The following is a 27,221-nucleotide window of genomic DNA, read 5'->3' as shown; positions in this document are numbered from 1 at the left end:
TTTAATGATCAAAAATTGTGGTAATGTGGTAGGAAGTACATTTTATTGTAATAATAATGGTAGCTAACATTTATTTAGCCCTGTTCACATGCCAAGCAATGTTCTGAGTGCTTTACATCTATGACTCATTTGATTCTCTCAACAATTCCATGTGTCGGGTACTACTGTGAGCCTCATTTTTATAGATTTGGTATTTGAGGCACAGAGAAGTTAAATATCTTGCCCAGAATCATTGGACCAGAACCAGGATCCACATGCAGGCAATCTGGCTCCTGTACCCATATTCTTAAGATCTATATAATAAAATGATCCAATATATGAAACTGAGTGTTTCGCTAATAATTAAAAAGATGATAATATTTTGAAGTTTATATGTTACTGCCCCAGATCTGAAATAAAGATAAATAAAAATTTGCAGAAGTAATATTAGCAAATAAAGAAGGCAGAAAGTGATGCACTATGTTTGCAAGTGGACATGGGGATTAAGGAAGAATAAATATTTGGAGATTCCAATGAAAACCGTATGTCCTACCTAGACTACTTTTTTCTTCCTACTGATGGTCTGCATACCCATAGTAGACAATTACTGCTTTAGTTGATATGCTGCATGATCCCCTATTAACACCTTCTATATATGACTCTAAGCAGAGTGGGTCCTTGGTGAATATTGATGTCTGACTGGAAAATTCACTAATTCATTCAACAACCATCTATTCAGAACCTAACCCCCAAAAGCTCATGGATCTGTAGGGGAGATAAACATATACGTGAATAATTACAACACAGGAGAATAAATTTAAAAATAGAGGCATGTGCAAGATGTATAGTAGGGGTGCCAAAATGAGAAGGAGAAGCAGTGGGAGAAAAGGATGACAGGAATAAGAAGGCATCACAGAGACATTCCTAAGGAAGAAGTGTTTGAATATGATGAGTGAGCTCCAGGCAGACAAGGAATAGCGAAGGTCATTCATAGCAGAGGATGTGACACATGTAGAGACTCTGAGAGATGAACTAGGATACTGTGTTCAAGGAATGTAAGTCCCACAGTACTATGGGGACATAAGGTTCAGGGAAGGTAGGGAATGAAAGATGAGGCTGGAGGAAGTGGAAAGGACTAGAAGAACAGGAAGGAATTTGGAACTTTACTGGAAAGAACTGAGAGTCGATAAATGGTTGTAAACAGGAAAGTGACGTGATATATTTAACACTCAGTCAAATTGAGCTCCAACTTCTTCCAACTGACTATCACACATGAATAATGTATTAAGCAGTAATCAAGCATATGAGATTTTTGTATATCTAAAGTGGCCATCTGTAGTGGGCATATACTCTTTATGCCTGCCCAGGCTCCATTCTTTCCTTCTTTCATTTTTTGTAATAACACCTTATCTTTTCTTTGGGGTTAGTACCCTTCCCTCAATGCCTACAATCTCTTACAATGATCAAACAAGTTATCATACCCTCTTTCTCTGAAAGTTGAATGAAGGATCAGAGCAAGCTTCCTTCATTTTATCCAGGAGTATAAATTTTATGATGAGTGACTCAAGGATGGGAAAAGACTATAGCTGATTCACTTGATGTCAGTACCCTGAAGGAAGCCCATACTTCCTGTTATCCAGGCCTCTAAATTTACCTCGGTCTTCCTCTTGCTGAAACTAGGTGCTCCCAGATTGCTTTTGATTCTTGGAACTTCCCCATAACCTTCCAATAAATTCCATTTCTGCTTGATGGTAATACATTCTTTTTTTGCCTAAACCTGGTGTAGTTTGCTTCCAAGAGAAGAATGCTGACTTATACCCCCACAAGTGGATGATCTGCTTCCATTTAGCTACTGAAAATAACTAGAAATTTTGTACTAAGTTTGTTGTACTCCTACCAGCCTAAATACACAAGGTAGCCCTTTACTTTGTTTGCAAGAAGTAGACCTAGGTTTACTGTGCTCTCAGAACTTGCAGACCTCCTCCTCCTTCATTGTCTTTTCCTCAGAATCACCAGTGAAGAACAAGGGGCATCTCTACTTGTGACAATCTTCTTTCCTTTTGTTTCTAGCCAAGACACTTGTTCAATGTTTAACACAGAGATTTTCATCTCCTTCATAAAACCACTATGTTCGCCCAAGGTCCTGGAAGAGTAATGAAAGATTTGTAGGTCTCCTAGTTTCCACTTTGCTCCAAAGCTACTCAGAGGCAATAAACATAATTTTCTATGTCCTTGAACTGGGGAAAGGGTTGGAGGTAGAAAAAGAATGAAAAAACACAAAAGAAGAGAAGAAAAGAAATCCATACTTCAAAACACCCCAGTGGTTTCATAATAAAAATAATGGTACCTTTCAAGACATTTTTATTATCATTCTTTATTTTTTGGCATATTTTGCTTTACTTAATATGTTATTCATGAGTAGAGAGTGTACATTTATTACTAGGTGTATGAAGTTGTTTTCTTGGGTCTATAGTGGCTCTTTTTAGTCAGTATAATGCCAGCAATGATTATGCCTGTGTCCAAAGATGAACAATGTTTATGCATTTTCCAAATCATCTGAAAGAGCGCTTGGAAACCACTCTTCCTGTCAGAGGGTTTGAGGCATGGCCTATCCATCTCAAACATTGGCTTTCAGGTCACTGGCAAGGTGTTGTCTTAGTCTTCTTTTTCATGCACACCTTTTGACATCCATCATTCAAATCTTCCTATTTGTATTTATGTGGATAAAATCCAGATGGGGGGGATATATGGAAGTACAATAAATGACTGTCTTTTATCATGTGCCAGGACTGGAATTTACAATGGTAGACTTTCTTTCCTAAGTGTCCATCTTTGCCACATTCTGCAATAATTCTCACCAGCTTATACAAATCTTTTCATAGAACCAGTACACAAAGGAGAAAAACAGTTCCTCCTCTAATCTTGATCTCATTCTTACTCTCATTCTTCCTTTTCATGTCATTCTTTTCTTTGACACAGAAACTTGAAGCCTTGCCAAACATAGAGGTGGGAGGGAAAGAGGCAAAGGGGAGGAGAAAGGCACCAAAAGGGGAGGAAGCTAGACAGAAGGATAAAAATTTGAAAGAGAAGGAAGAACCAATACTCTTAAAATATTTTGTAAGTATTCAAAAGCAAAATATTAGAATTAATCAACAAAAATACATAAAGTATCGCTTATGCCTCCTCTCCTCCTTTTGCATCTGCATCTCTGCCACCATCCATCATCTAGTCACTTTAGAAGGAAAGGGTGAGAGGAGGCTTCATCCAATAAAGACATTTCTTTTTTTTTTTTTTGAGATTTGTTTTAATAATCACCTCAGCTTTGATGTCTACGTTTCCAAATTGGTTGTCATTCCTTGATGCTGGAGGTGATTTCCCTCATAATCTTTTATCCTTATAACTTTACTCCCCAGAGGCAAAGGACATGCTTTGTGCCTGACTGCATTATGAAACACCTGGGTTTGTCTGACTCATCCCTCCATAGGGTGCACCACCCAGGGCACTATGAAAATGAAGTTGCCCCTGACTGGAGGTCAGCAGTACTCTGCTGTGTTCAGATGAACCTAAACCAACATGGAACCCCAAAGACCAGTTTGTAGAGGGTCATCTGTGAATCTCCTTGAAGTAAGTCTTCAGCCAGATTATTACTTATTTTAGTGTTGGTTTGAGATGCTACTTCATTGAATTTCTAAAAATTTGATGCTTGGGGATAGAGGAATAGACAAAATAGGTGAAGGGGATTAAAGGTACAATCTTCTAGTTATAAAATAATTAAGACATGAGGATGTAACGTACAACATAGAGAATAAAGTCAATGATATGCAACAACTTTGATATATAGACTTATTGTGGTCATTTCACTATGTATATGAATATCAGATCACTATGTTGCATACTTGAAACTAATATGATATGCCAACTATTATTCAATAAAAAAAATTGAGGTTCCACATAGAGGCATAAGGCCTCCAAATGTAGGACTTCACAGAATGAGGCTGTTTTTGTAGGCTCTCCCTTCTTTTCTCTTTGTAAGAGCTTATTTCTCCTTTGTTGATATTTTAACTCAGGGCCTTGGGAAAAACAGTTCCTAAAAATTACCTCCATTTTATTTTGTAACAGTCTAGTCAATAAGAAAAAGGAAAGTCGAGGGGAATGGAGATGAGATTTAAGGATTGATTAAACTGATATATACATTTTGGGCTTTATGTGGCTCACTGCTCATCTTTATACTATAATCCATTTGATTCCCACAGGTCATCCCAAATATTCTTAATCACTTATTCATTCAACAAATATCTATGAAATCAGGCACTTTGCAGATTAAGAGGGAGAGATTTCAACCAGAATGTAAGCTCCATGAGCATAGGACTTTTGTCTGTTTCCTTCACTGCACTCCCTAGTACTCGGAGAACAGTGCCTGGCATGTAGGAGGCACTTAATAAATATTTGTTGGTGAATGAATATTAGCATGTGTGTGGTTTTTTTTTTTTTAAGAAATTCATTTTGAAGTAAGACTTGTACTAAACATGTTTGGCCTAGAATTGTGAATAGCAGAAGACTCATCATTCAGAAAAGGACCCCAAAGAAAACATGAAGCATCCAAGTGTCAGAGAAGGCATGCTCCTTGATGTTCAGAGAGGCCAGCTATTTTATGTTCCAGATTGGTTTTGCCTCAAAGGAGGCATGTGGTGAATTTCATATTTTCATTTTCAGTCTTGTTAGGAAGGTAAAAAGACTGGTCTATAAAAACAATGAATTTGTTTTATTTGTTAGTTTGGTTCTGTATTCATTTAGTGCTTATCTCTCAGGAATTCCAAGATAATCCCCAGATGGTTGTATTAAACCTGGCAATTCAGCACAGAGGTGTGAGCAGAGCCAGCCCTTGGGATGGGCAGTGAGTACTTTCTGCCCATAGCTCCCCAGGCAGTGACAAGCTGACTCTCACTTCAGTTTCTGTGTTTAAATTTTGTGTTTGCTATTCCCCTATTTCTTTATCCTTTTAGGCCAGTGGCAAAGAAAGGGAGAATTGAAGATGGGGTTCTGGGATGTGGGTTGGAGGACTTGGCTGGCACCCTGTCACTCACTTTCTTACCGTCTACCTTACTCAGGACATTCTTTTTCCTCTTCGCTCCTCCAGCAGCAAAGTCAATGTAGGGAGAAAATGTAGACTTGGCCAAGGGCATTCCCTAGGTAGGAGGATACTATTACCTCCTTTTTGTAGTCTCAGGAGTTGAGACTTCAGAGTGACTTTTCCAGGTTACACTGTGTTTGCAGTGGCAAGACCAGAAGTTCTTTCTGAGGCTTGAGCCATTATACTGCTCTATAAAAAAGCACACAACACAGTCTAATACTTTTATGTTGCAGTTGAAATGTTATGGGATTTCATTTTATAAGAACCTTAAGTCCAACACATAAATCCCTCTCTGGTCGCAAGGCTCTGTATTTTGGCTTTTTTTTTTTTTTTCCTTGCTACTCACTCTGAGTTCATCCAAGGCAAATATTTCTAAATCAGCCAGTTGGTTAGAAAAGACACAGTGGTGTAGTGGGAAAAGCCTAAGACTGGGAATCAGAATCTTGGTCTGGATGGGACTTCATCGCTAATCAGCTGTATCCAGACTCTGTACTTCATTTTCTTGGTTTCTAAACTAAGGGAATTGCATGAAATGAACTGTAGCAGCACATTCAGCTCTAATGTTCTGTTTGGGCTCCAGACCTTTAGTCCCTTCTTTCTACCTTCTTGAAAAATGGAATATAAAGTGTGGGAAAGAACCCTACCAGCAGTTCTGTTAATGTTAGTTAGTCTGAGCTAAACTGAATCTAAACAACTTCCTTAGTTCATAGAGGAAGGAGCTAAATGAGAACCAAAAAGTCATGTTACTTGCCTACATTGGTCATACAACTAATTAACAGCCGAAACCTGATATTTTTATCAACCAAAAATTTTTTTCTCAGAAAATTTCTTCTCATTACCTTTTTGTGGTGGTGGTGGTGATAATGTGTATAGAAGAAACAGAAGTTTTCACAAAAAAAGATGGAACTCCTATTTCTGCTAAGATAGCATTGTCTATTAGGATGTTCCTTATAGGTCTCATTGCCAAAATATTGGTGACTATTGGGACACCTGGGTAGTTCACTTGGTTAAGTGTCTGACTCTTGGTTTCAGCTCAGGTCATGATCTCGGGTTGTGAGATCATGCCTGGTGCCAGGGTCCGTGCTCAGAGTGCAGTGCTGCAGTGCAGCTTGGGACTCTCTCGCCCTCTCCCTCAGCCCCTCCTCCTGTTGACAAGCTCGCTCTCTCTCCCTCTCTCTCTCACAAATAAATAAATCTTTTAAAAAATATTGGTGACTGTTGTGCAGAGGTTTTGTTGGTTGCTTAAAGGTTAAACACAGACCACTAACTCCTGAAGGAATAGACCACCTTTTTCTCTAAGAAGTTAACACCTTAAAATCTTTTTCCTTCTTACTTGACTTTTAAAATCATTTTCTTTATTCAGATAGTAAAAGAGATATGAAGAATCTGTCTAGAAAAGCAAAAATCAGGAGTTTCAGTCCAGCTTCTGCATGAGTTTTAGGAAATCTGATGCATGAGTAGTGTGAGCTAGTGTAAAAATGACAACCGTGTCCCACACATGGTGGGGTTCTCCTTGACTTCTCTACCTCTTTGATCAGTGTCACTTTTTTTCCAAGTTACTCACACTTCAAACCTTAGTCATCTCTAACCCCTCCCCTTTCTTTGATAATGTTGCAACAGTCACTAAACCCTATGAATTCCTTCTTGGCAGTATGTCTTCTATCAGTTTTCCTTCTTCATTCCTAATAGTTTTCACATATGTCACATAAAGTCATACTTTTAAAAGATTTATTTATTTTAGAAAGAGAGAGAAAGCGCACACATACAAACAGGAAGGGCAGAGAGAGAGAGAAAATCTCAAGCAGAATCGGTGCTGAGCATGGAACCCAATGTGAGGCTTGATCTCATATCGTGAGATCTGAGCTGAAACCAAGAGTCTGAGGCTCAACCTACTGTGCCACACAGGCACCCCATAAAGTCGCATTTTGTGAGCAGTTAAGAACATAGGTTTGGAATAAGCAGAACTGGGTTTGAGTCCTAGCTCTGCCACTTCCTGCCTGTGTGTCATTGCTTAACCTCCTTGACCCTTAGTTACCTTCCCTGTAAAATGCGGAGCACAAATGTATTGGCCTCAGAGGCTTGTTGTGAGAATTAGCTGACAGAATGTGTATACAATACTCATTGAATGCCTAGCACATAATCAGTGTTCAGTACATAATAATAATTGTCACTGCTCAGCTCTCCTAGTTCATTCTACTTTCTGCCCTCAGATTAATCCTCTTAAAGTCTGACTGATTCTCTCTTCCTCACTCCCAAAGACAGGCCTTATCACAAGGTGATTAAACGCTATCCTTTGCAGTAGGACTGCCTGGGTTATCATATACTAGCTGTGTGATCTTGAGAAGTTTCTCGACTTCTCCCTGCCTCACTTCTCTTAGATGTAAAATAGGGATAATCATATCTACCTCCAAGGGTAGATACTATGAGGGTTATATTATTTAATATTAATAGTTCATATCTCAAAGTAGCTTGTACATAGCATGTTAATATTAATTTTTGATAAATAAAAACCTATGCTGACTTATTTATTTCATAAGCATAATCCATATTCGATTCTTTGGTGTTGCTTTTCCTTCGACCTGGAATACAGGGTGCTTATTGGAAAGCGTACTCATAGCGTGAGGAGAGTAGCATGTTTCACTTACGTGCCAGCTTTGACTTAGTAGTTACCTGGATTACTCACAAAATATTCTGAGGCTTTGTACAATTTTGGTGTGAGAATGGCTAGTTGTACCTCTTATGGGCCCTGAGAGGAGAAGTGGAGATACATCCTTATATTTTGCCACAACAAAGAATTCAGTCATTTATAAGAATCACAGAGCTTTCACAACAAAAATAGTTTAGGGTGAAAGATACATTTTCTTAATGCTAATGGCTAAAGAAAAGAATTCTCCAAGGCTTCATAAAAAGTGTCTTTTTAATTGTTTTATTTAGTCCTCACAGCATTCTCTGAAGTAGGTACTGTTATTGTCTTCAATTCCTTTTCACAGATGAGGAAGCAAAGGTACAAGGAGGTCAAGTAATTTACCTGAGATCATCTAATTCATGAATGATAGGTCTGTGATTTGAAACTTGGGCAGTCTACCTCTGAAAAATATACCCTTGATCATTACACTAAACATGACTATTGTTGTGGGGGTTATTATTTCAGTACAGCCAGATTAATTTAAAAATAAGGTAACTCAATACAATTTGAGTAAATTTGATGCAGTACTTTCAGAAAATTAACTCCATAAAGGCCACATTTTTCAGATGTGTCTCTCTCTGATGGTTTGGTTTAATACAACAATAAGGTTAAGAATATCCTGAGCAATGGATTCGAACCACTCAGAGCTCTAGGTGGCACAGAGGTTTTACTGGGTTCTGTCAGTGATGTGTGGGAAGGGAGCTCTGAGCCTTCACCTACATTTTAACCAGGGTAGCCTTATTTTATTTATTTAAAAATTGGGGTTCTATATATGATTTACTTTGAAGAAAGCAATCTTTGCCTTTAAAAAGTGAAAAATCACTGATCTAGAGAAATAAATGTATAGCATATTTGGGAGACAACTCTTATTAAATATTATTTCCGGTCAGTGAGCTGCGAATGTTTGGCAGCACCATGTGTAAAATTATTTTTGGAAGGAAACTGGAGTGCAAATGATGTTGCAATTATAGTCAGCTACCCACTTTTTTTTTTCAGATACAGATTTATTGGTGGTCTGTGGCACAAAGGGCAATGATAAGATTCTTTAACAAAACCTGGAGTGCCCAGATTGGATTCACATAACAGTCACTGAGATGTTCCTGTGTTCTTTGGCTCAATCCTTAATTTTTTTTAAGACTTTTTTTTATTTGACAGAGAAAGAGAGAGAGAGAGACAGAGAGCACAAGCAGGGGAAATAGAAGAGGGAGACGGAGTAGCAGGCTCCCCACTGAGCAGGGAGCCAGATGTGGGGCTCTGTCCCAGGGCCTTGGGATCATGACCTGAGCCAAAGGCAGATGCCCAACTGACTGAGCCAACCAGGTGCCCTTATAGTTATTTACATGTTGAAGCTAAATATTGGATCTCCTGGGCAGCCCTGGTGGCTCAGCGGTTTAGCACCGCCTTCAGCCTAGGGTGGGATCCTGGAGACCCAGGATTGAGTCCTGAGTCGGGCTCCCTGCAGGGAGCCTGCTTCTCCCTCTGCCTGTGTCTCTGCCTCTGTGTGTGTGTGTGTGTGTGTGTGTGTGTGTCTCATGAATAAATAAATATTGGGTCTCCTTGTACACACCTAGGTTCCTTGTCTTTACTCTTACTCCAGAGCACATATTTAAGCTATCTTATTCATATGTAATAGAAAAAAACATTATATCTGGCCCCAATGGATTTTGTACTATTTTGACTGTTCAATTCTTGAAAAATCTTGCTTTTTAATACTAAGGCATGCCTAGGTTATCTTGAGATTGGAAAAGTTTCCTGTAAGCTGTTTGTTTTTTTTTTAAAATCAAATTAAAACATGTGTCAACCTTGATTTGGAATAGAAGAGTGAACTGAAGAGGAGATAAGCAATGATTGGAAGCGTGCTCTTTAGATTTATTCCTAAGAATACAAGGAGAGCTCTAAACACACCGTTTCTCCAAACCAACTTGTCAAAATGCAAGTCGTTGGGTCACCCAGGGTCCTGAATTAAGCCTTTGGGTGTATGCCTAACAAGGGAAACAAAAGCAAAAATTAACTATTAGGACTTCATCAAGATAACAAACTTCTGCATGGTGAAGGAAATAATCAACAAAACTAAAAGGCAACCTTTAAAATGGGAGAAGATATTTACAAATGTCGTATCTGATAAATGGTTAGTATCCACAATCTTTAGAGAACTTATCAAACTCAACACACAAAAAACCCCAAATAATCCAGTTTAAAATGGGCAGAAAACATGAATAGATACTTTTTCCAAAGAAGACATACAGATGGCTGACGGACACATGAAAATATACTCAATATCACTGATCATTGGGGAAATACAAATCAAAAGTACAAGGAGATGTCATCTCACACCTGTCAGAATAGCTAAAATTAACAACACAAGAAACAACAGATGTTGGCCAGGATGCAGAGAAAGGGAAACCCTCTTACACTGTTGGTGGGAATGCAAACTGGTGTAGCCACTCTGGAAAACAATATGGAGATTCCTCGAAAAGTTATAAATAGAATTACTCTATGATCTAGCAATCATACCACTAGGAATTTACCCAAAGGGTACAAAAATACTAGTTGAAAGGGATACATGCACCCAATATCTATGGCAGCATTATCAACAATAGCCAAATTATGGAAAGAGCCCCAATGTCCATTGAGTGATGAATGGATATAGAAGTTGTGGTATAAATTAAATCTTGCCATTTGCAGTGACATGGTTGGAGCTAGAATGTATTATGCTAGGGGAAATAAGTCAGTCAGAGAAAGGGAAACATCGTATGATTTTACTCATATATAGAATTTAGGAAACAAAACAGATGAACATAGAGGGAAAAAAAGAGAGGCAAACCATAAAATAGACTCTTAGCTTTAGAGAACAAACTGAGGGTTGCTAGAAGGGCCGTGGAGGCGGTGGATAGGCTAAATGGGTGATGGACTTTAAGGACACTTGTTGTGATGAGCATGGGGTATTATACATAAGTGATGAATCACTAAATTCCACTCCTGAAACTAATGTTACACACTATGTTAACTAACTGGAATTTAAATAAAATCATGAAACTACAAAAAAAAAAAAAAGAGTACACCTAAAAAAATATTATGCCTTCAAAAAAGAGGTACAATTCTATTAGCAACCAGTACAGGAAGCGGGATCGATTGTGGTGCTAATTATTTAAAAATGTGAGTAGCTTGTTTGGTCTTGGGATGTGTCGCATTATTATCCTGTAGTGGATTTTCCTTTCTAATTATGATTGACTTTAGACGGATGGTATTTATAATGACTTTAATTTGAGAAGCACCCATCAGCTGGGAGTAGGCTGAGTGGATTTGGGAGAATGCCCATAGCAGCAGAAAGCTAGACTAGTATTAACATTCCATGTAGAAAATGCGCCAAATAGTAATCCACGGAGGGAATAATTGAGAGTTGATTTCGAAAGCAAAACCCATTACGCTGGTTGATTTGTGATTTTGTTCAGCAGTAGCTCTAATCTCCATGGCATACCTTGTCAATATCTTTATCTCTAAAAGTGAATTAATAAGATACTGCTAGAGCATGAGAAGGGAAATCCTCAATGTTCACACTAGCACTGCCAACAAAGCTCTGGATAACTGCACACTTAATTTAAATGAAGTCAGACTCTACTTCCTGCTGAAACAAGTTTAGCACTTGAAAATCTGTAGACTATACATGTCTGCCTTTTTTCATTTAAAGTTATCTTTTAAAAGCAGTCTTGAGAGAAAATCTTATAGGAGATCCTGTGGAAGGCAAAATCCTGACCTGGAACAAGGTTGTACTGAGTGAACATTCAAACAGAGCACCTGCCAGTGGGGTTTTATAAATGCATTTGTGTTGGGTTTCTTGCAACACCTTTCGTTCAGAAGGTAATGAGTTTTGGAGAAGTTGAACAGTAGTCATATGAAGAATTATGCTGGTTTTTTTTTTTTCTGTAGTGGTTTTGGGTGTATGATGATGATTCATACCCATGACTTAGCTAAGGAAGTAGAATCTTTAGTTTTCCTGAGCAACACTGCCTCCTTGTGTAAGAGAATCACTTTCCAGTCCATTAGTGGATATAATTTTTTGGGAAAATATTTTCATTTGCATCAAGTGGCTTAGACAATCCAAACCAGGTAGGGTGCCTCATTGAAGAAAACCTTCTTGTGCCCGTGTTTGATAATTTCCATTGATAAGACCAATTGCCTTTCTTTTTCAGGGACTGTTTGCCCAATTTGACATTATCTATATTTTTTGCTTTTACCTCTAAATCCTCTCATCACCTTCAAAGTGAAAGAAAGGATTAGAGAAAGTGGATGAAATACAAAGCAATATTTTTTCATTACATCATTTTTGGAAGTTTTTGTGGGAAGACAAAAACTAAAAAAAAAATAAACTAAATAAATGAAAAATATTTGCTATTCAGAAGCTTCAAATTATACAGGTATCCTAACCATATCAAAAGCAATTGATCCAAAGTAGTAAAGCCCAATGGATTTAAGTTACATATTTTCTCACCTTTTTTCTATTCATTCTTGGTTGGGGAGATTGGTGCTATTTGACTTCATGCAATTCATTCAACAAATATCTATACGTATTTGTTAGATACCGGGCACTCTTTCAGATGCTAGGGATACTGCAGGGAACAAAACGAAGGACTATTCTTGCTCTCATAGAGCTCACCTTCTAGTGAGGGGACAAATAAGAAAAATACTAAGGTAAAAAAAATAATTTTTTTTAGGTGGTCATTAGTGCTAAGGAGAAAAAGTAAAACCAAAAAGGGGTCGGGAATGTCCAGAGTGAGACTAATAATACAGTGTTAAATAGGGAAGATGTTAGACACTGAGGAGGTGACATTTGAGTGAAGTTGTGGAAAAGCAAAGCAAATCACAAGGATATTTGGGAGAAGAATGTTCCATGCACAGGTAACAGCAAGTGCAAAGGTCCTGAGCAGAGTTTTTCTGTGACTGGCTTATTTAAGGCTAGCATGGCTGGAGCAGAGTGATCAAGATGCAAGGTCATAGAAGATGAGGCAACCCAGGATCTCACAGACTGTAAAGACTTGGGGTTTAGGCTGCCAGAAGGTTTTGAGCAGAGGGGTGAGATATTTTAACTTCTTTTTTAATAGGATTGAATAAAAGCAGATTGGGGTAAGAATAGAGTGGATGGCTAGAAGGCTAGATTTTGGTTTTATAATCATTCCATCTTCTCTGGAATATGCACACCCTCAGAACCCAAGAATTTGTTAGTAATGTACAGGGTGCTTGTCATGATCAAGGTTTGTCAAGACTAACAAGTTACCGTATAATAGAAAAGTCAAACACTAAGCAGGGAATAATTTTTTTTAAATATTCAACAGTTATATAAAAAAAATATATTCAACAGTTGCCTCGGCAGAAATCATCGAGAAGATTGTTATTTAAACAAATAAATGATGAGATTTGGGAATAGACATGTAAATATGATTCTAATTAACATTCTGTGTTTGTAGAAACATATCCCATTTCACAAAACTGTAACTTAAGCAGAAAGAAATTTAGGACATTTAGGAGTAGTTCATCTTCTGAAAGAGTAGGCCCTTCTTGACTGTGTTAATCTAGTTTAAAAATTCCAACTAGGGAGATTGTTTGACAAGAAATGGAACAGAAACTTGCTTTCTTTTCTTCTATAAATAGAAACTCAGCCTTCACACCAGCTCTACTTTCCAGAAAAGTCTTTATTTACATTGCAATTGTTTATGTTTTCCTAGAATTACTTTAAAGGCACTGCATTTCCACTCTGCTAAATTCAGTTTATTTTTGTAATTAATTATTGGAAAATGTTAATATTATTGCCCCAAAAGCTTGTCCCCGGAAGCAAAATGGTTTCTGTATACTCTGCTAGCAAGGGGCTTAGCACATTTTTAGATTTAGAGATCACTACACAACCCTTCCACACAGGATTCATTGATTCTGGATATTAAAGTGTGTGATAATAGTGATGATATTCAGCTAACACCAATGTGGGAATGCCCAAGAACTTACCTCCTGCCCCCTAGAAGACTTTATCGATGGCCTCAAGTAAGAAAAGTCTTCAATGGGGGCCCCTGGGTGGCTCAGTGGTTGAGTGTCTGCTTTTGGCTCTGGTTGTAATCCTGGCTGGGGTCCTGGGATCAAGTCCCACATTGGGCTCCCCACAGGGAACTTGCTTCTCCCTCTGCCTATGTCTCTGTCTCTCTCTCTGTGTTTCTCATAAGTAAATAAATAAAAACTTTTTTAAAAAAAAGTCTTCAATTATCCCATAGATTAAAAACTCATGAATATTTTTCATTATTTGTTCATTCAACATGTATTTATTCAACACTTATTATGTGCAAGCTGCTGTTGAGAGAATACAGATATTCAGGAATCAAAAGAAACTACCTAATAAGTGTCTGAATTACCTTCAATCTATATTTTTCTACTAGCAATAGATTTACCTCTGTCCTTAGACTTTACTATTAATAAGGTAAAAATGAATACTGGCTACATAAAATACTGCAAAGATAGAATTTACTTTTTCTATATTGACCCTAGGTTTGAGAATCACTGTCCTCTCTCTTCCTCAACCTTAGAATAGACAAGGATCTAATGTCTCTTATCCTTCCACTTCCCATCCACGCCCAAAGTTCTTAAACATTTATTTCATCTCATCTAATCATAGTCGCTGATTTCCTCTGATTAGCCAACCTTGTTTGTTTGACACAAGCCCAGTATTCAAAGCTTTGAAGAATTTCTGTCAATTCTAGGAGGGATTACCACCTGTGTCCCCTTAATTATGTTTCCCTGGATACCAGAAAAAAATTCAAGCTTTTTGCCTAACCTGTGTTTAGAGCCAGTCTTAGCTAAAGCCTGGAATTTTCCTAGGTGCTCATAGCCTTGTTCTAGACGATTCTCCTTTTCAGCCTCTTTGAGACCCTGTGTCCTAGGCAGTCTGTGCTTCCCCTCAGCACCACCTGATAGGTCCCCTCCCTCCCCAGAGCAATCTGAACATCTCCTAGCTGCCGGTCCTCCTTCAGTCCTCTATCTAGAATCTCGTGGGATAGATTTTTTTTAACAGACCAACCCTTGTGGGTCTCCTCAAACCACAGCAAATCACAGCATTCCACTTTGGGGGTAGCTACTCTATAGATTTATGATAATGGCATATTTTTAAACCTAGAAAGAACCTTACAGCGTTTCTATTTTTGTTTGTTTAATTAGCATGATCTTTGCTTAAAATAAACCTTATTTAGAAATCTAGTTTATAAAACAAGTAAAAGGAGAGCTGTGCTAGACGGAAGGGCAATCTGTCCCCAGTCTCTGCCAACTTCTCTTTTTCACCCTCCACATCCCCAGAGCAGCCCAGAAACACCACAGGAACAGTATCCCACAAAGACCTCTGATTTGCCAGAAGGGCTTGCCCAAGAGCTTCATTTTGTACTTCTTCCTGCCTCTTGGAGATCCAGTCTCTGTTCTGATGAAGTTGAGACGGTTACTTACCTGCCCCCAACTTACTTGGAGGGTGAGGTGCCAGCCACCTCCCTCCCCTGGCCCCCGCGGGCAGTCACAGGCTTAATAAACACTTGACCAGGGTGAGTGTCATGAGGCTAGGTTTGATGGATAAGGGTTCTTGAAACTATTCCAAGAGTCTGAACTCAAGTGCTAAGTTTTCCCTCATTACAACATTGCACTCTTAAAAATATTTAGCAAAAATAGAGACTTGATAAAATGTCCTCCTTTCCAGTGACTCAGGTGGGAAAGCTCTTCCCTGTGAGTTCACAAAGACACAAAACATTTCTCATTCTCACTTCAGTTTTTGGCCAGTAAAATCCAGCTGCATTTCCTTTCATATTAATTATCTCTGTCCTCAGAGGAATCTAAGCCGATCGTCATTACTTTAATGGAAGTGGAGGGAGAATTGGCAGGAAGCTGATAGTGGTGACCGGGGTTTGGAAAGGTACATGTTAGAGGAGAGCAAATTGTTTTATTTACGTGGCCCACATGACAATTTAGGATGGACAGAAGATAATCAGGAAGACTTGATGTCAGCAACTTTATTTAGTTTAAGCTCTGATTTAAAAATAAAACCTTATGTTTCATGGTGAGGGAAGAAGAGGGGAGCCAAGAGGGCTCCTTTGTTTTACCTTGCTGGTAATTAGATTTTGCCATCCTATTAGACCACACCCTTCTGGGGAGGCCACAGGGTAGAGGAGAAACACATGAGCTTTCACATCTTTTATTCAATTCTCTTTTTTTTTTTGTCACTAATTTATGCTGTTTCTTCCTTTTCTCCTTTCTTTTTTTTTATTTAAGATTTTTATTTATTTATTCATGAGAGACATACAGAGGCAGAGACATAGGTACAAGGAAAAGTAGGCTCCTCCTATGCAGGACTCAGTCCTAGGACCCCGGGATCACACCCCAAACCAAAGGCAGACACACAATCACTGAGCCACCCAGCCATCTCCCTTTTCTCCTTTTCTTAATATTTTTATGCTCTTAAACTGTGCTTGGTGTTGTTAGTTGCTGGGAACACAATACTGAATTTTACAATATAGTGCTTATGGTCCAGGGAAGATTCGAATTCCATCTTTACCATTTACTCCTGAGCAATCTTGAGCAAATCACTTAATCTCTTTGAGCTTCAGTTTTATCTTTTGTAAAATGGGAGTAACTCCTTACAGAGTTAAATGGGAATTAGATGAGATAATATATACAGATTACCTCCACAGAGTTCCTGGTACATAGAAGGAGCTTAAAAAAATGAGATCCTATTATAGACTCCCATCTTTATAATCATTATAACCTGATATTTAGGTTTATCTTGTCACATCCTGTGAGGAATTCTCTCAGAGTTTTGGCATCTGGATTCAGTTTCTTTCTGTCTCAGAGAGTGTCATGAACATTCCCCTCCAACAATTCATAGACCAACAATCGCTTTATCCCAGACATCCTGAGTTCTCAAAACCCCTTCCAGATTCCAGCTTCTGTTCCTCAATCTAAGTTTACTCTCTCACTAAATGGGTTTCTCAGTCAGTCTCTTTGGGGTCTCTGGATCTCATCTTTGTTTTCCAAGCCATCAGCCACACCCCTCCACCCTCCACCCTCCACCCTCCACCCAATCCCTTCTCTCCTCACCAGCTTCATTGCCTTTCTGGTTCCTCTGGCACACCACAGCCAGCTGGCCACTGCCACAGTCTCACCAGGACAATACTCTCTTGCCATTCCATTGGCCGTGGCAATCCAGAACTCTGGATCAGCCTTATTACTCACTGTTTTTTCTCATGTCCTCAGTGTATGTGTTGCTGCTGAAGAAAAAAAACTCTCCACTGTGTTGGTGCTCATCTCCATCAGTTTATATTAGCAGTCTTTCTGTCCCCTTAATACTGCCCAGGGAGTGCTTTATAAATCTTTAGTAGAAGATTTAGTAGGTTTGAGTTTCCTTTTCTCTTTCAGCAACTGCTCTAGCAGTAAAAACCTTTACCTGTCTCCTTAAACCCTCATCTCACTGTGGTCCTCTGAATCCTCCTCCTCGACCACCATTCAAAAATCATCTGCACTTTCTTTCCTGAGGTCCTACTGTCTCAGAAGAAGATGTGTTCTATTCATTTCCAAGACTCAGTATGTGCTCTTGATCCTTTCCCCTCCCAACGTCTCTTGAAGCTGTCGGAACTACTCATTCTTCTTTCATCTGTCTTTTGCTCTTCAGTGGTTCTTTCTCATTAACCTCCAAGCACATTCACGTCAGCTGGTCTTAGGGCAGTTTCTCCTGCCCCACTCTTTCCTGTGGCCACCATGCTTTCTCTTCTGCTTCACTGCCAAATTTCTCCATTGTGTTGTTCGTCTTCTTTACTTTTATTTTCTCATTTATCACTTAAACTATCACTAAAACTGGGCTTTTGCCTCCATCACTATACTCTTTTGCGGTCACCAGGGACCTCCTAAATAACAAAGCCAATGATTTAAGTTCTTAGACTTGCTTTCCCTTTGGTTTTTGACACTGTTGACTTCCCTCTCTTGACATTTTCTCCTCCTTTGGTCAATCTCATAATAACTTCTCTTAGTTATCTTCCCATATCTTTGAGGATTCTGCCTCAGTTTCCACTAATGCTTCCTCTTCTGCCCATTCTTTAACATTGGTGATGTTCCCCAAGTTTCCATGCTCAGCCTTTTTCTCTTCAGTCTCTATATTTCCTCTTTTGATGACCTCACCCACACCAGTGACTTCAACTCTGATGATTTTTAAGTTGATAAATTCATTTCTCAACCCCTCTCTTGAACCCTACTCTCTCTGGTAATGACTGACTGGATAGGTTGCAGGCCCTACAAATTCAGCAGGGTGCGTCCACCCGTCCGTTATCTGACCACTCAATCCCCACCACTTTTTGGCTTCAGTGCTGGGGCTTTTAGTAATTTTCCATGCTGCAAGATGCCAAAACCCTGTGGATTTCTCTTTCTTTCTCCCTCTCCTCTGATGCAAGTAACTAGTGATGAGCAAAAATCACTTGTATCTATTATAAGCAATTTCCTGCCCTGGGCCTTTTCAGAAATTCAGATGGCACCCAAACTGCTTAAATTATCAAGGTGAGAAAGGTCTTACTCTCCAGGCTCACCCTGAGTTAAAGAGATAAAACAAAGAAATAGCCCCAAGCAGAGAGAAATGTGGCACCTGGTCAGAATTTGCCTTAACATGTAGTCGTATGTATAACAGGAAAGAAAATACCCAGTGTTGTTGCAGTAAGTTTCTAATATCCTTGAAATAACAATTTTGCAGGCAAAGTCCTAAGCTATTTACTAAAGATGTCTAGTAGCCTTTGTTTTGTTTTAAATTGGGAAAACAGAACAAAACAAAACCAACCTGGCTTCTTGGTCAGCAGGGGGAGCACTACTTTGCTCTGGGAAGATTTTCACCAAGGCAACAACTCTTTAATATAGACCACATCCTAGCAACAAGGAGGGGAAAAAAAAAAAAAAAAAAAAAAAACAATGATACGATCGATACATTTGCTCCCTCGCGGTTGCAATTGTTAAAAATAGCGGGGTTTTTTGCCTTTGTAATTCAATAGTGTTTGCTTAAGAAGATGTCATCTGCTGTCTTTTCATCCTCTCCATCTTGCCTTTCGGTCACATTCCAATTAGAGAGAGAGATGTTTATTTAATCAGGAGACAGGGTGTAAAATGGGTCACAGAGGGTAGTGTTACAGCACCTGGTCAGTGTTTTGGCACCATCTATGTGACACAGAAACAGACACCGATTTGCTCATTTTATTTAAACTGGTCAATACAGTGAGAGCAATCAGTCAAAACCAGGTTTCTGTCTAAAATGACCTTTTGTTTAAGTGCACTGATTCAAGGAGATCGCAGTGAGGACATGGTGTCCTTGCCACCCTCAGCTGGAGTGAAGCCTATCAAGTCAGGGTGGCAGCACCATGAAAAGGAAGAGTCAGGAGACTGAGCTCTCATCTGGATCCTGCTCGTGACCATGGACAAAATACTTCACTGGATTCTTGGTAGCTTGATTTTCTTCTTTTATTAACCTCACACACTTTTATGAAGAAGAAATGATAGAACAGATTTGAAAACACCTTGCAAGATCAGGAAATAGCTACATATTAATTTACACAAAAGATATAATTTGACACATGTCTGTATGTATATATAGACTTAGATGCACATACAGTGCCTATGTACCCCATGTGTACGTAAGTACATACACATATATCTCTGTATATTTGTGTGTTTATGTTTATATATTATAGCTAGACAAACCTAGTTATATCTTTGTAAGATATATAGAAAATCTGTATCTATCTCTCCTTATATACGCAATGTATATACACACAGGAGGTAAACAGGTAAGGACAATTCTTTCTGAAAGTATTACAGTATTTATAATAATTATTCCTCCGACTCACTGAGAATAATAGCTTACAGGCAGAAATAATAAAGAATCCAGGACTCTTGATAATCATTTACTTCCTAAAATTCTTATCTGGTGAGGATAAGTTTGTATCTCCTATTTCCCATACACATTTTATAAAGAAAGAATTAGAGGTGATGCTTTAACTAAAGTTTATAATTCACACGCATCCTTATCTAATAATATACCTGATTAAACACATTGCCAGCTCACTTTTCCTTCATCTTTTTTGTACCCTGAATAGAAGAAGCATGGCATCAAAAAATTTTTGTAAGCATTTTGAGAGAAATAAATAACAAAGGATGTACATGATTATGAATAAAGAGAAATCTAATTAATTATGATAACAAGTGTGCATTTTATTCACCTAGTTTCTAAAATGGCTGGGTTTCTTTTTCAGTAACTCTTTCTCTTTTTCCAAATAACAACAAATAATGTAATATATGACATTAAGATTGTTATTTCTTTAAGTAGTGAATTTTAAAGAAACAAATGAGATAGCTTTCATTTTTACCAACATACTCTTCCATCATAGAATGCAATTTGATCTATGACTGGTTAACTCAGAGGTTAACCTAACCTGTGAGGTTTAGATTTACTCACTACTACTGCCACAAATCCATCTCTAATCCTAAATACTCATTCATCCTACCAATTATTATTGCTGTTCAGATCTGACCAGACAGTGAAATGTCATCTGAAGAAGGAAAAACTATCTCCATCAACAAGAGGTAGTTAACTCAAGTCCCTTACCCTATCTCTAAGTGTTTTCAGTATTATTTTGGGACAGCTCATTCATAATTATATTTTATATTTCTATAGTACTTAGGAAAGATTGTAGTTTGAAGGATTTTAGGCATTCTAGTTGAACCCTATAGGAAACCTGAAAACATATCAGACAGAAAGCTGAAATACAGTGAAAAATATTCAGGACAGAGAACTAAACATGCAGTGTTTGAATCCAACTCTTTGATTTATCACCTTTCAACACTTAGACATGTCCCTTAACATTTTCCAGCCTCCATTTCTTTATGGAATTGGGGAGAGAAATAACCTCTGCCTTTCCCTTCTCCTGCTCATGTTTTTTTCTCTCAAATAAATAAGATCTTTAATAAAAGTTAAATAATCTCTTTATTCATTAATTTAAAATTTGCTTGGCATGCTATTATGCATTATGCACAAAATACTGAGATAGGTATAAAAAAATCTCATCTGAGATTTTCTCTTCTGGATAAGATGTAGCAGACCATGGCAGACCAACAGTCCCAGTACAACAATTAGGATAGCCTGTATAAATGACAAAAATTGTACTTTAAAGGCATCAGGTTGCTATGGAACCTGACGAATCACTGAGGATTACACTCACTAAAATTCCAGAGAGAGAGAGTAAGAATCTTTTCCAAAGTAAGCTGACTCCATCTGTTATTTTTTTCCTAGGGCATTTTATGTTTAGAGTGTTGGGTAAAAGGATTGCTTACCCAGAGAACCTCTGCTGGGGCAAAGAAAAACCAGTAAAGTTCTTAGCAGTTATAAAAGGATAATGTGACGAATAAGAAGGAGGAGACTGAAACACATGGCTGATTTCCCCCTAATATAGTTGCTGAATTTCAGTACTACACAGGAGGCTACAGAGCAAGGGTAAAAGCTTCTAAAAGACAGACTTCATTCGAAATGATTAGGAAACAGAGAACCTCCGGGGAGAACCTTGTTTCAAAATACTTCTAGTCTCTCCTTAAGACATTTACCAGATATTGAAGTTGTTGGGGACAAGTAGGCTGAAGAGCTGGGCTGGGATTTCTGAAGGGCAGTGCTGGATCTCCTGCAATCTATTATGACCAAGGAGATAAAGGCCCTTAGGCTCAGAAATCCAAGCCCAGGAGAGCCATGCCCTAGGAACAGGGGCAGGTCAGTGGTAGAGCAAATCTCAGTTAAATTGCAATTCAGACCAAACACATCTCAACTTCTCATGAACTGAAGGAATCAAACCCTTGCTCTCTCTGCCTAATGGAGAAAAGGGGGAGCCTTCTCTCATAGAAGGTAACACTTGGACTCTTTATGATAATTTCATGTCTAATGTTTGCATATGATATAAAATTAATAGACATGTGATGAGCCAATAAAATATGGCTAATAACCAAGGGACAAAGCAGATAATAGAACCAGGCCCACTGATGATCTAAATATTGAAAAAACTGTAAAATAATTCAGAGCATAAAGTGGAAGACAACAAAGGAGCCAGCCATTCCAATACAGAATAATAAATTACTTATGATTGGGCTATGATTTGTGAGGGAGTGCCCTCAGTCAAGAGGAAGTATCCTGTTTCTCTCTCATCCTTATGGAGGGTGGTGGTAAGAATAGAAGAAGAGTGGTCTTTGGTTTGCACAACAGAACCAGGACCTCATGTCCAGGGTAGTGAAGGAGAATAAATCCAGATTACCAAATGCAAACTTCCAAAGAGAAGCCAAGTGGTACAACACAGAAGTTCAGGAATCAAGACCTGAAGTGTGACGATAAGGATGGAGGCCCTAACCTGATCCAAGATACAAGGAAAGCAGTGCATAGGAGGCAGGCTAGAGGTGATAGGAGAGCTATTGAAGAAGCAGAATCAAGAGGAAGTGGTGATTATTTGGATAAGTGGAGGAAGGAAAAGGAAAAATCTATGATGTCTCCAAAGTTGGGTTACTGGATGAGTGGTTCCCAAACGGGGGAAAAATGGAGGAGGGGCAGGTCTGATAAGCAGGTCTGACTGAGGAGTCTTGAATATAGGACATTTTAAGTGCCATTCTGTTAGAGATGCTCTGTTAGAGCATGCGGTTGGAAATGTGGGAAGAGGAATACATGATATCAGGTCCTAGGAGGTGAAGGAAGATATGGAATTTAAAAATAAGTATATATGTGTATATATAGTTATATATCAGTAGACTATATAAGATAAAAATCGATTCTCTCTCGATAGGATATTCAATATAATAACATAGAATGTACCAATGTTTTAAGTGGAGGTACTATTAATAGCCAAATGTATAACCCAAACTTGAACGATGACTTTATTTTGAAAAGTGATTTTTCCAAAATGCTTTACTTTGACTTCTTAAACAAAATGTTCTGAACATAATTTGACCTTTTCTTGATGATTCACTTTGAACATCAGTCATTGTCCAATGCTATAATACCGCCATGCTCTCAGGAACATTTGAGGTCCTCGGGGCTGTTAGCCCAATACTAAATGGCTCCAGACAACTGTGAATTTAGAGTTGCTCTGTCTCCCCACCCTGTCATTTGTCACTTTGCCACTTTCATCAGTGTGTCCTGAGTCTCTGCTTTTTGTGTGTTGCCTTCACTTTGTACACGGCCACTGGGTGAGGGCCTGAGAGCAGCTCCAGCCATCCTCAAAGTGCAAGCCCAGACACGGGACAACTTGTTCAGCCCCTCAGGTGCCGTCATGCAGAGCCCTGGCCCAAGGGAACCCGGGCCTTCCTGTGTTAGGGTCCCCATCCGTACTTTAGGTGGGAGCTGAGGAAGCTACAAATCTGACTTCTTCAGTCTAGAGACACAAAAGGCAAGCCCTTAGGCCTGATTCGGCCTCCTCTAGGTCGCCAGGCACTAGCCTTCCTTCTGGAGGCGGATAGACCTGAGTCATCAGCAGGCTCTCATTAAACCCTCATCTGCATACGGTCCTGAGCTCCTGGGCATTGCTGTAAGTGACTCATGAAATCTGACTAGTGTTTTATTTCTGTTTTTGTTTTCCTGTCAATGGGGCCAAATTATTTTGTCCCTGGTAAAAGTGGCTAGATTTTTATAGCTTCCTTTCCTGTTCTCTAGGAACTAGTTCATCCCAGACAGATTACCCTACAGTTAGAAGCTTTGTCTAACACCCCTGGGGGGAGGTATACCTCTTTCTTTGGTGTATCTGCACACATGCGCACACAGAGGCAGAGGCAGGTGATAATTGCTGCTTTGCAAGTGGGTCTGTACACTGACATCCATATGAACTGCAGAGATGGTTTCACTTTACCTTCTCTGGCTCCTTCCTCATTCCTGAGATCTCCCTTAGACAAGAAGGAGCTGACACTGAGGGGTACAGAATTATGAAGGAAACCACAATGTCACTCCAAAATATGCCAATTTTGGCAGAGGGTTATTTTGAGCTGAAGGCACTTGAAAAATAGCCAGCTCAAGAAGGGTGCTCTGACCTTCCCTTTTCTTCCTAAAAGCAGGAGATGAAACTCCCATGTGAAAGGTGTCTTCCCTGTACCTGGAGAAAAGAAACATTCTTATCACCAGAATCAGGGAGTTGAAGCTGAGAGAATTGCTGAGAGAATTCTGTACAAACAGACCTTGTTAAAATGACTCCGTTCTTCCTGTAGCTTCCCCACATTTTTTAGTAGCTTTTCCACAGTTGTCTCTAATGACCAACCTAGTATAAAAGCATTTAGGTTTTGCCACTGTTTTGGGTCTTCATTTCCTTATGGAGGCTCCCATGTTACAGAAAACTTATATTGAATAAATCAGGATTTTTTCCCTATTAATTAGTTTTGTTAGTTTAATCCTCAGACCCAGCTGGAGACTCTACGAGGGTAGAGGTAAAGTGTTCCCCGTCTTCCAATTACCTCTGGAAAATGATAGCTTTGCCTCTGGAGAAAATGGTCAGATTTTTCCATTGTCCTTTCCTTGAAAATGTCTAGTAAAACTCGAGATATAGAGGCTTGTATAGTCGTACATCAAACACACACACAGGGAGGTAGGATCACATTTTCAGAGGCATATGTGGTGTAGTCAGGACTGTGGCAGCAACCACCAGTGGGTTTCTCAGCAGTCGGTTGCCATTAAATTATCGATGGCAAGTGTCGCCATCCAACATTTATGTAGCGAGACCCTGCCTATTAAGTGTGCAATGATTGTTAAGTCACCAATAAGGAGATCCTGAAGGCTGTAAGAGGGAAAAATAGTTTTCTGTTTCTCTCTCCCCAAAGCAATTTTTTCCCTTGGGTATTATGTAATAAGTTCTGTGGGAGCAGCTGGTTATGGTGGTAAAATCTACTTCCAAGTAGGAGAGTAAAAAATTAAAATCGATAAAAACCAGTTACATTTGATAAAAAAAGATACCATTTTTGTGTAAACAAATATGTGTATATATATGTAGATATGTAGAAAATCATTTGAAAAAATGTACTTAAGAGTATTAACAGTGGTTCTGTATGGGTTACGACAGAAGTACTCAAAAGTATTCACTGGCTGTATAAGGTACAATTTACATATATTCATACAAAATACATACAAAATACACTCATTTTGAAATAAGTCAATCGGAAAAGGACAAACTTTATATGGTCTCATTCATTTGGGGAATATAAAAATCAGTGAAAGGGAATAAAGGGGAAGGAGAGAAAATGAGTGAAAGTATCAGTGAGGGTGACAAAACATGAGAGACACCTAACTCTGGGAAACGAACAAGGGGTAGTGGAAAGGGAGGTGGGCGGGGGGGTTGGGGTGACTGGGTGATGGGCACTGAGGGGGGCACTTGGTGGGATGAGCACTGGGTGTTATGCTAAATGTTGGCAAATTGAACTTCAATAAAAAAATACACTAATTTTAAGCATACAGCTTGAATGTGACAATGTATACACATTTGTAATCACCTCACACAAGACAAAACATTTGCATCTCCCCCTCGAAGTTTCTTCATGCTCCTTCTAATCCTGCTCCCCCAACCTCCAGCCCCAGACAATCCCTGATGTGCTCTTCTATAGTACTTTGTGCTTTCTTCCTTTTGTTTATCTGAGTATTATAATATTCTTCAATGAACATGTATCTCTTTTTATTAAGAAAAAAAGTATTTTAAAATAAAAAATTAAACTATGATAAAAAATAGAAAAGCAATGCAAAAAAAAACTATTAAATGAAGTCATTTCAAAATTAATTGATGTATTCCCCCTCCCCCCCAACATATGCATGGAAGTGTGGGATTTCCATTGTCCTGCTTCCCTTCCCTGACTCTAAAGGACTTCTCCCCATCCACCCACCTACCTACACTCTCCTAAGTCAGCAGCTCACCAACCCCTCATGAATCGATAGCCTCTGGGGATTATGACAGTCTTCTCACCCAAAATGGAAAAAAATTAGACAGCCCCCTTTTTTCTGAAGGTTGTACATATGTAACAGAGCAATTTATTGTTTAGGATAGTAATTTAAATTACTCCTTTTCCTTCAATTCTGTTTAAAATACCTCCCAGTGGTAAAGTGATAATTAAACAGAGTGGAACCTTCACCAGTCCAAACAAATTTTAAAAAAAGATTGCCTGCCTCGGATTTCTCTCCTTGCCAAACCACTGGAAACATTCTGAGACTACAGGAAATGAAGAAAAACAGTGGTGAATGAGCTAGACAGGATCTTGGGATTAGGTGAGTATGGTGCCGACCTAGGAAGCTTGTGGCTTCCCTGCCTACAAATGTTATGAAGGAGATCCTAGACTAGATATCAGGTACACAAAGTGCTTCCATGGAAGCCAAGACAAATGATCACATATTTATTGAACACCCGGGGGCCTAATGTCTAGATACAAAGTCTTCCTTTGTACCCAAGTACCATGTACACTTCCAATGGTGTAGCCTAGAAACCCTGATTGGAACACACAGGTTTATTTGGCCCTAAGGGAGTCCAGATGCAATATACACTGCCTGTTTACCTTGCATAAGACTGTCACATTATGTTACTTTTCTTCATTTTCTCCAACTCACAGATGAGGAGATCAAGGCTTTGAGGGTTTAGGTAAGTCACCTGAGGCTGCACAAAGCAGCAGAACTGGAATTTAAATCTCCAAAGCCCTGCTCTCCTGAAGGGCCTCCTGCCTGTTGCTCTGCAAATAATGACGGCAGCACCCTTTAGTTGGCTCGGGAATGTTGCACTGAAAACATTTGCAAAGAATTGTCACAGTTGTTGGGAAGGTTTATGCCTGTACTTCCTCTTCTCTGAGAGCATTTCTTTCTTCCATTCATTTCCTCCTGATTCCTCAAGTGTGAGATAAAGTAAAATAAAAATGACTGGCGCTTATTTGTTTGTCTATTTGTGGTTGAGAAAACACTATCACCATGGAGAAAGGGAATAATTCATATAAATGGCATTCTGTGTTCCTTTACTCAGGCTAATCCGTGAGAATGATTTCTTTATGGAATTGAGTGGTCTTTGGAATGCACTACAGAAGGAGCCTCTGCTTTTCCCTCAACCTCGGAATTAATAAGATTAATTAATATAGTTAATATTTGTTGTACTGACAGTGTAAAATGGAAAATGGGGAAATTCTGTATATGCTAGTCGCTAAGTGTTTTACAGAGATTATCTTAACGTTCTTGTTCTTCAGTTTACAAAGTGACTTAGGTTAAATAATTTGTTCAAGGTCACACTGGTGGTAATTGCTCAAGATCGACAGAGCCAGGTTCCAAACCCAGGCTGTGTGATTCCAGGGCTGTTACACTGTACTATGCTGCTTCCCAAATTCATCTGGGTTCTCAAGGGTTTTTTAGTAGCTTTTCCA

At 38.9% G+C, this 27,221-nt stretch overlaps 1 protein-coding gene across 1 annotated transcript in view; it reads left to right on the top strand.

The window, feature by feature from the left end:
- The first annotated feature begins 3,490 nt into the window (after positions 1–3,490).
- The window catches only part of LOC129520277 (uricase), a 76,529-nt gene continuing 52,798 nt past the window's right edge, over positions 3,491–27,221 (top strand). Inside the window, exon 1 of the mRNA XM_055341372.1 lies at positions 3,491–3,603. Within this exon, the coding sequence (XP_055197347.1) occupies positions 3,553–3,603 (51 nt within the window). The 5' untranslated portion in view covers positions 3,491–3,552. The remainder of the gene's footprint in view (positions 3,604–27,221) is intronic.

Source organism: Nyctereutes procyonoides, unplaced genomic scaffold (assembly GCF_905146905.1).
Source record: "Nyctereutes procyonoides isolate TBG_1078 unplaced genomic scaffold, NYPRO_anot_genome, whole genome shotgun sequence".
NCBI classification, from domain to species: domain Eukaryota; kingdom Metazoa; phylum Chordata; class Mammalia; order Carnivora; family Canidae; genus Nyctereutes; species Nyctereutes procyonoides.
The sequence above is the reverse complement of the archived record's forward strand: the minus strand, read 5'-3'. Positions and strand labels throughout refer to the sequence as shown.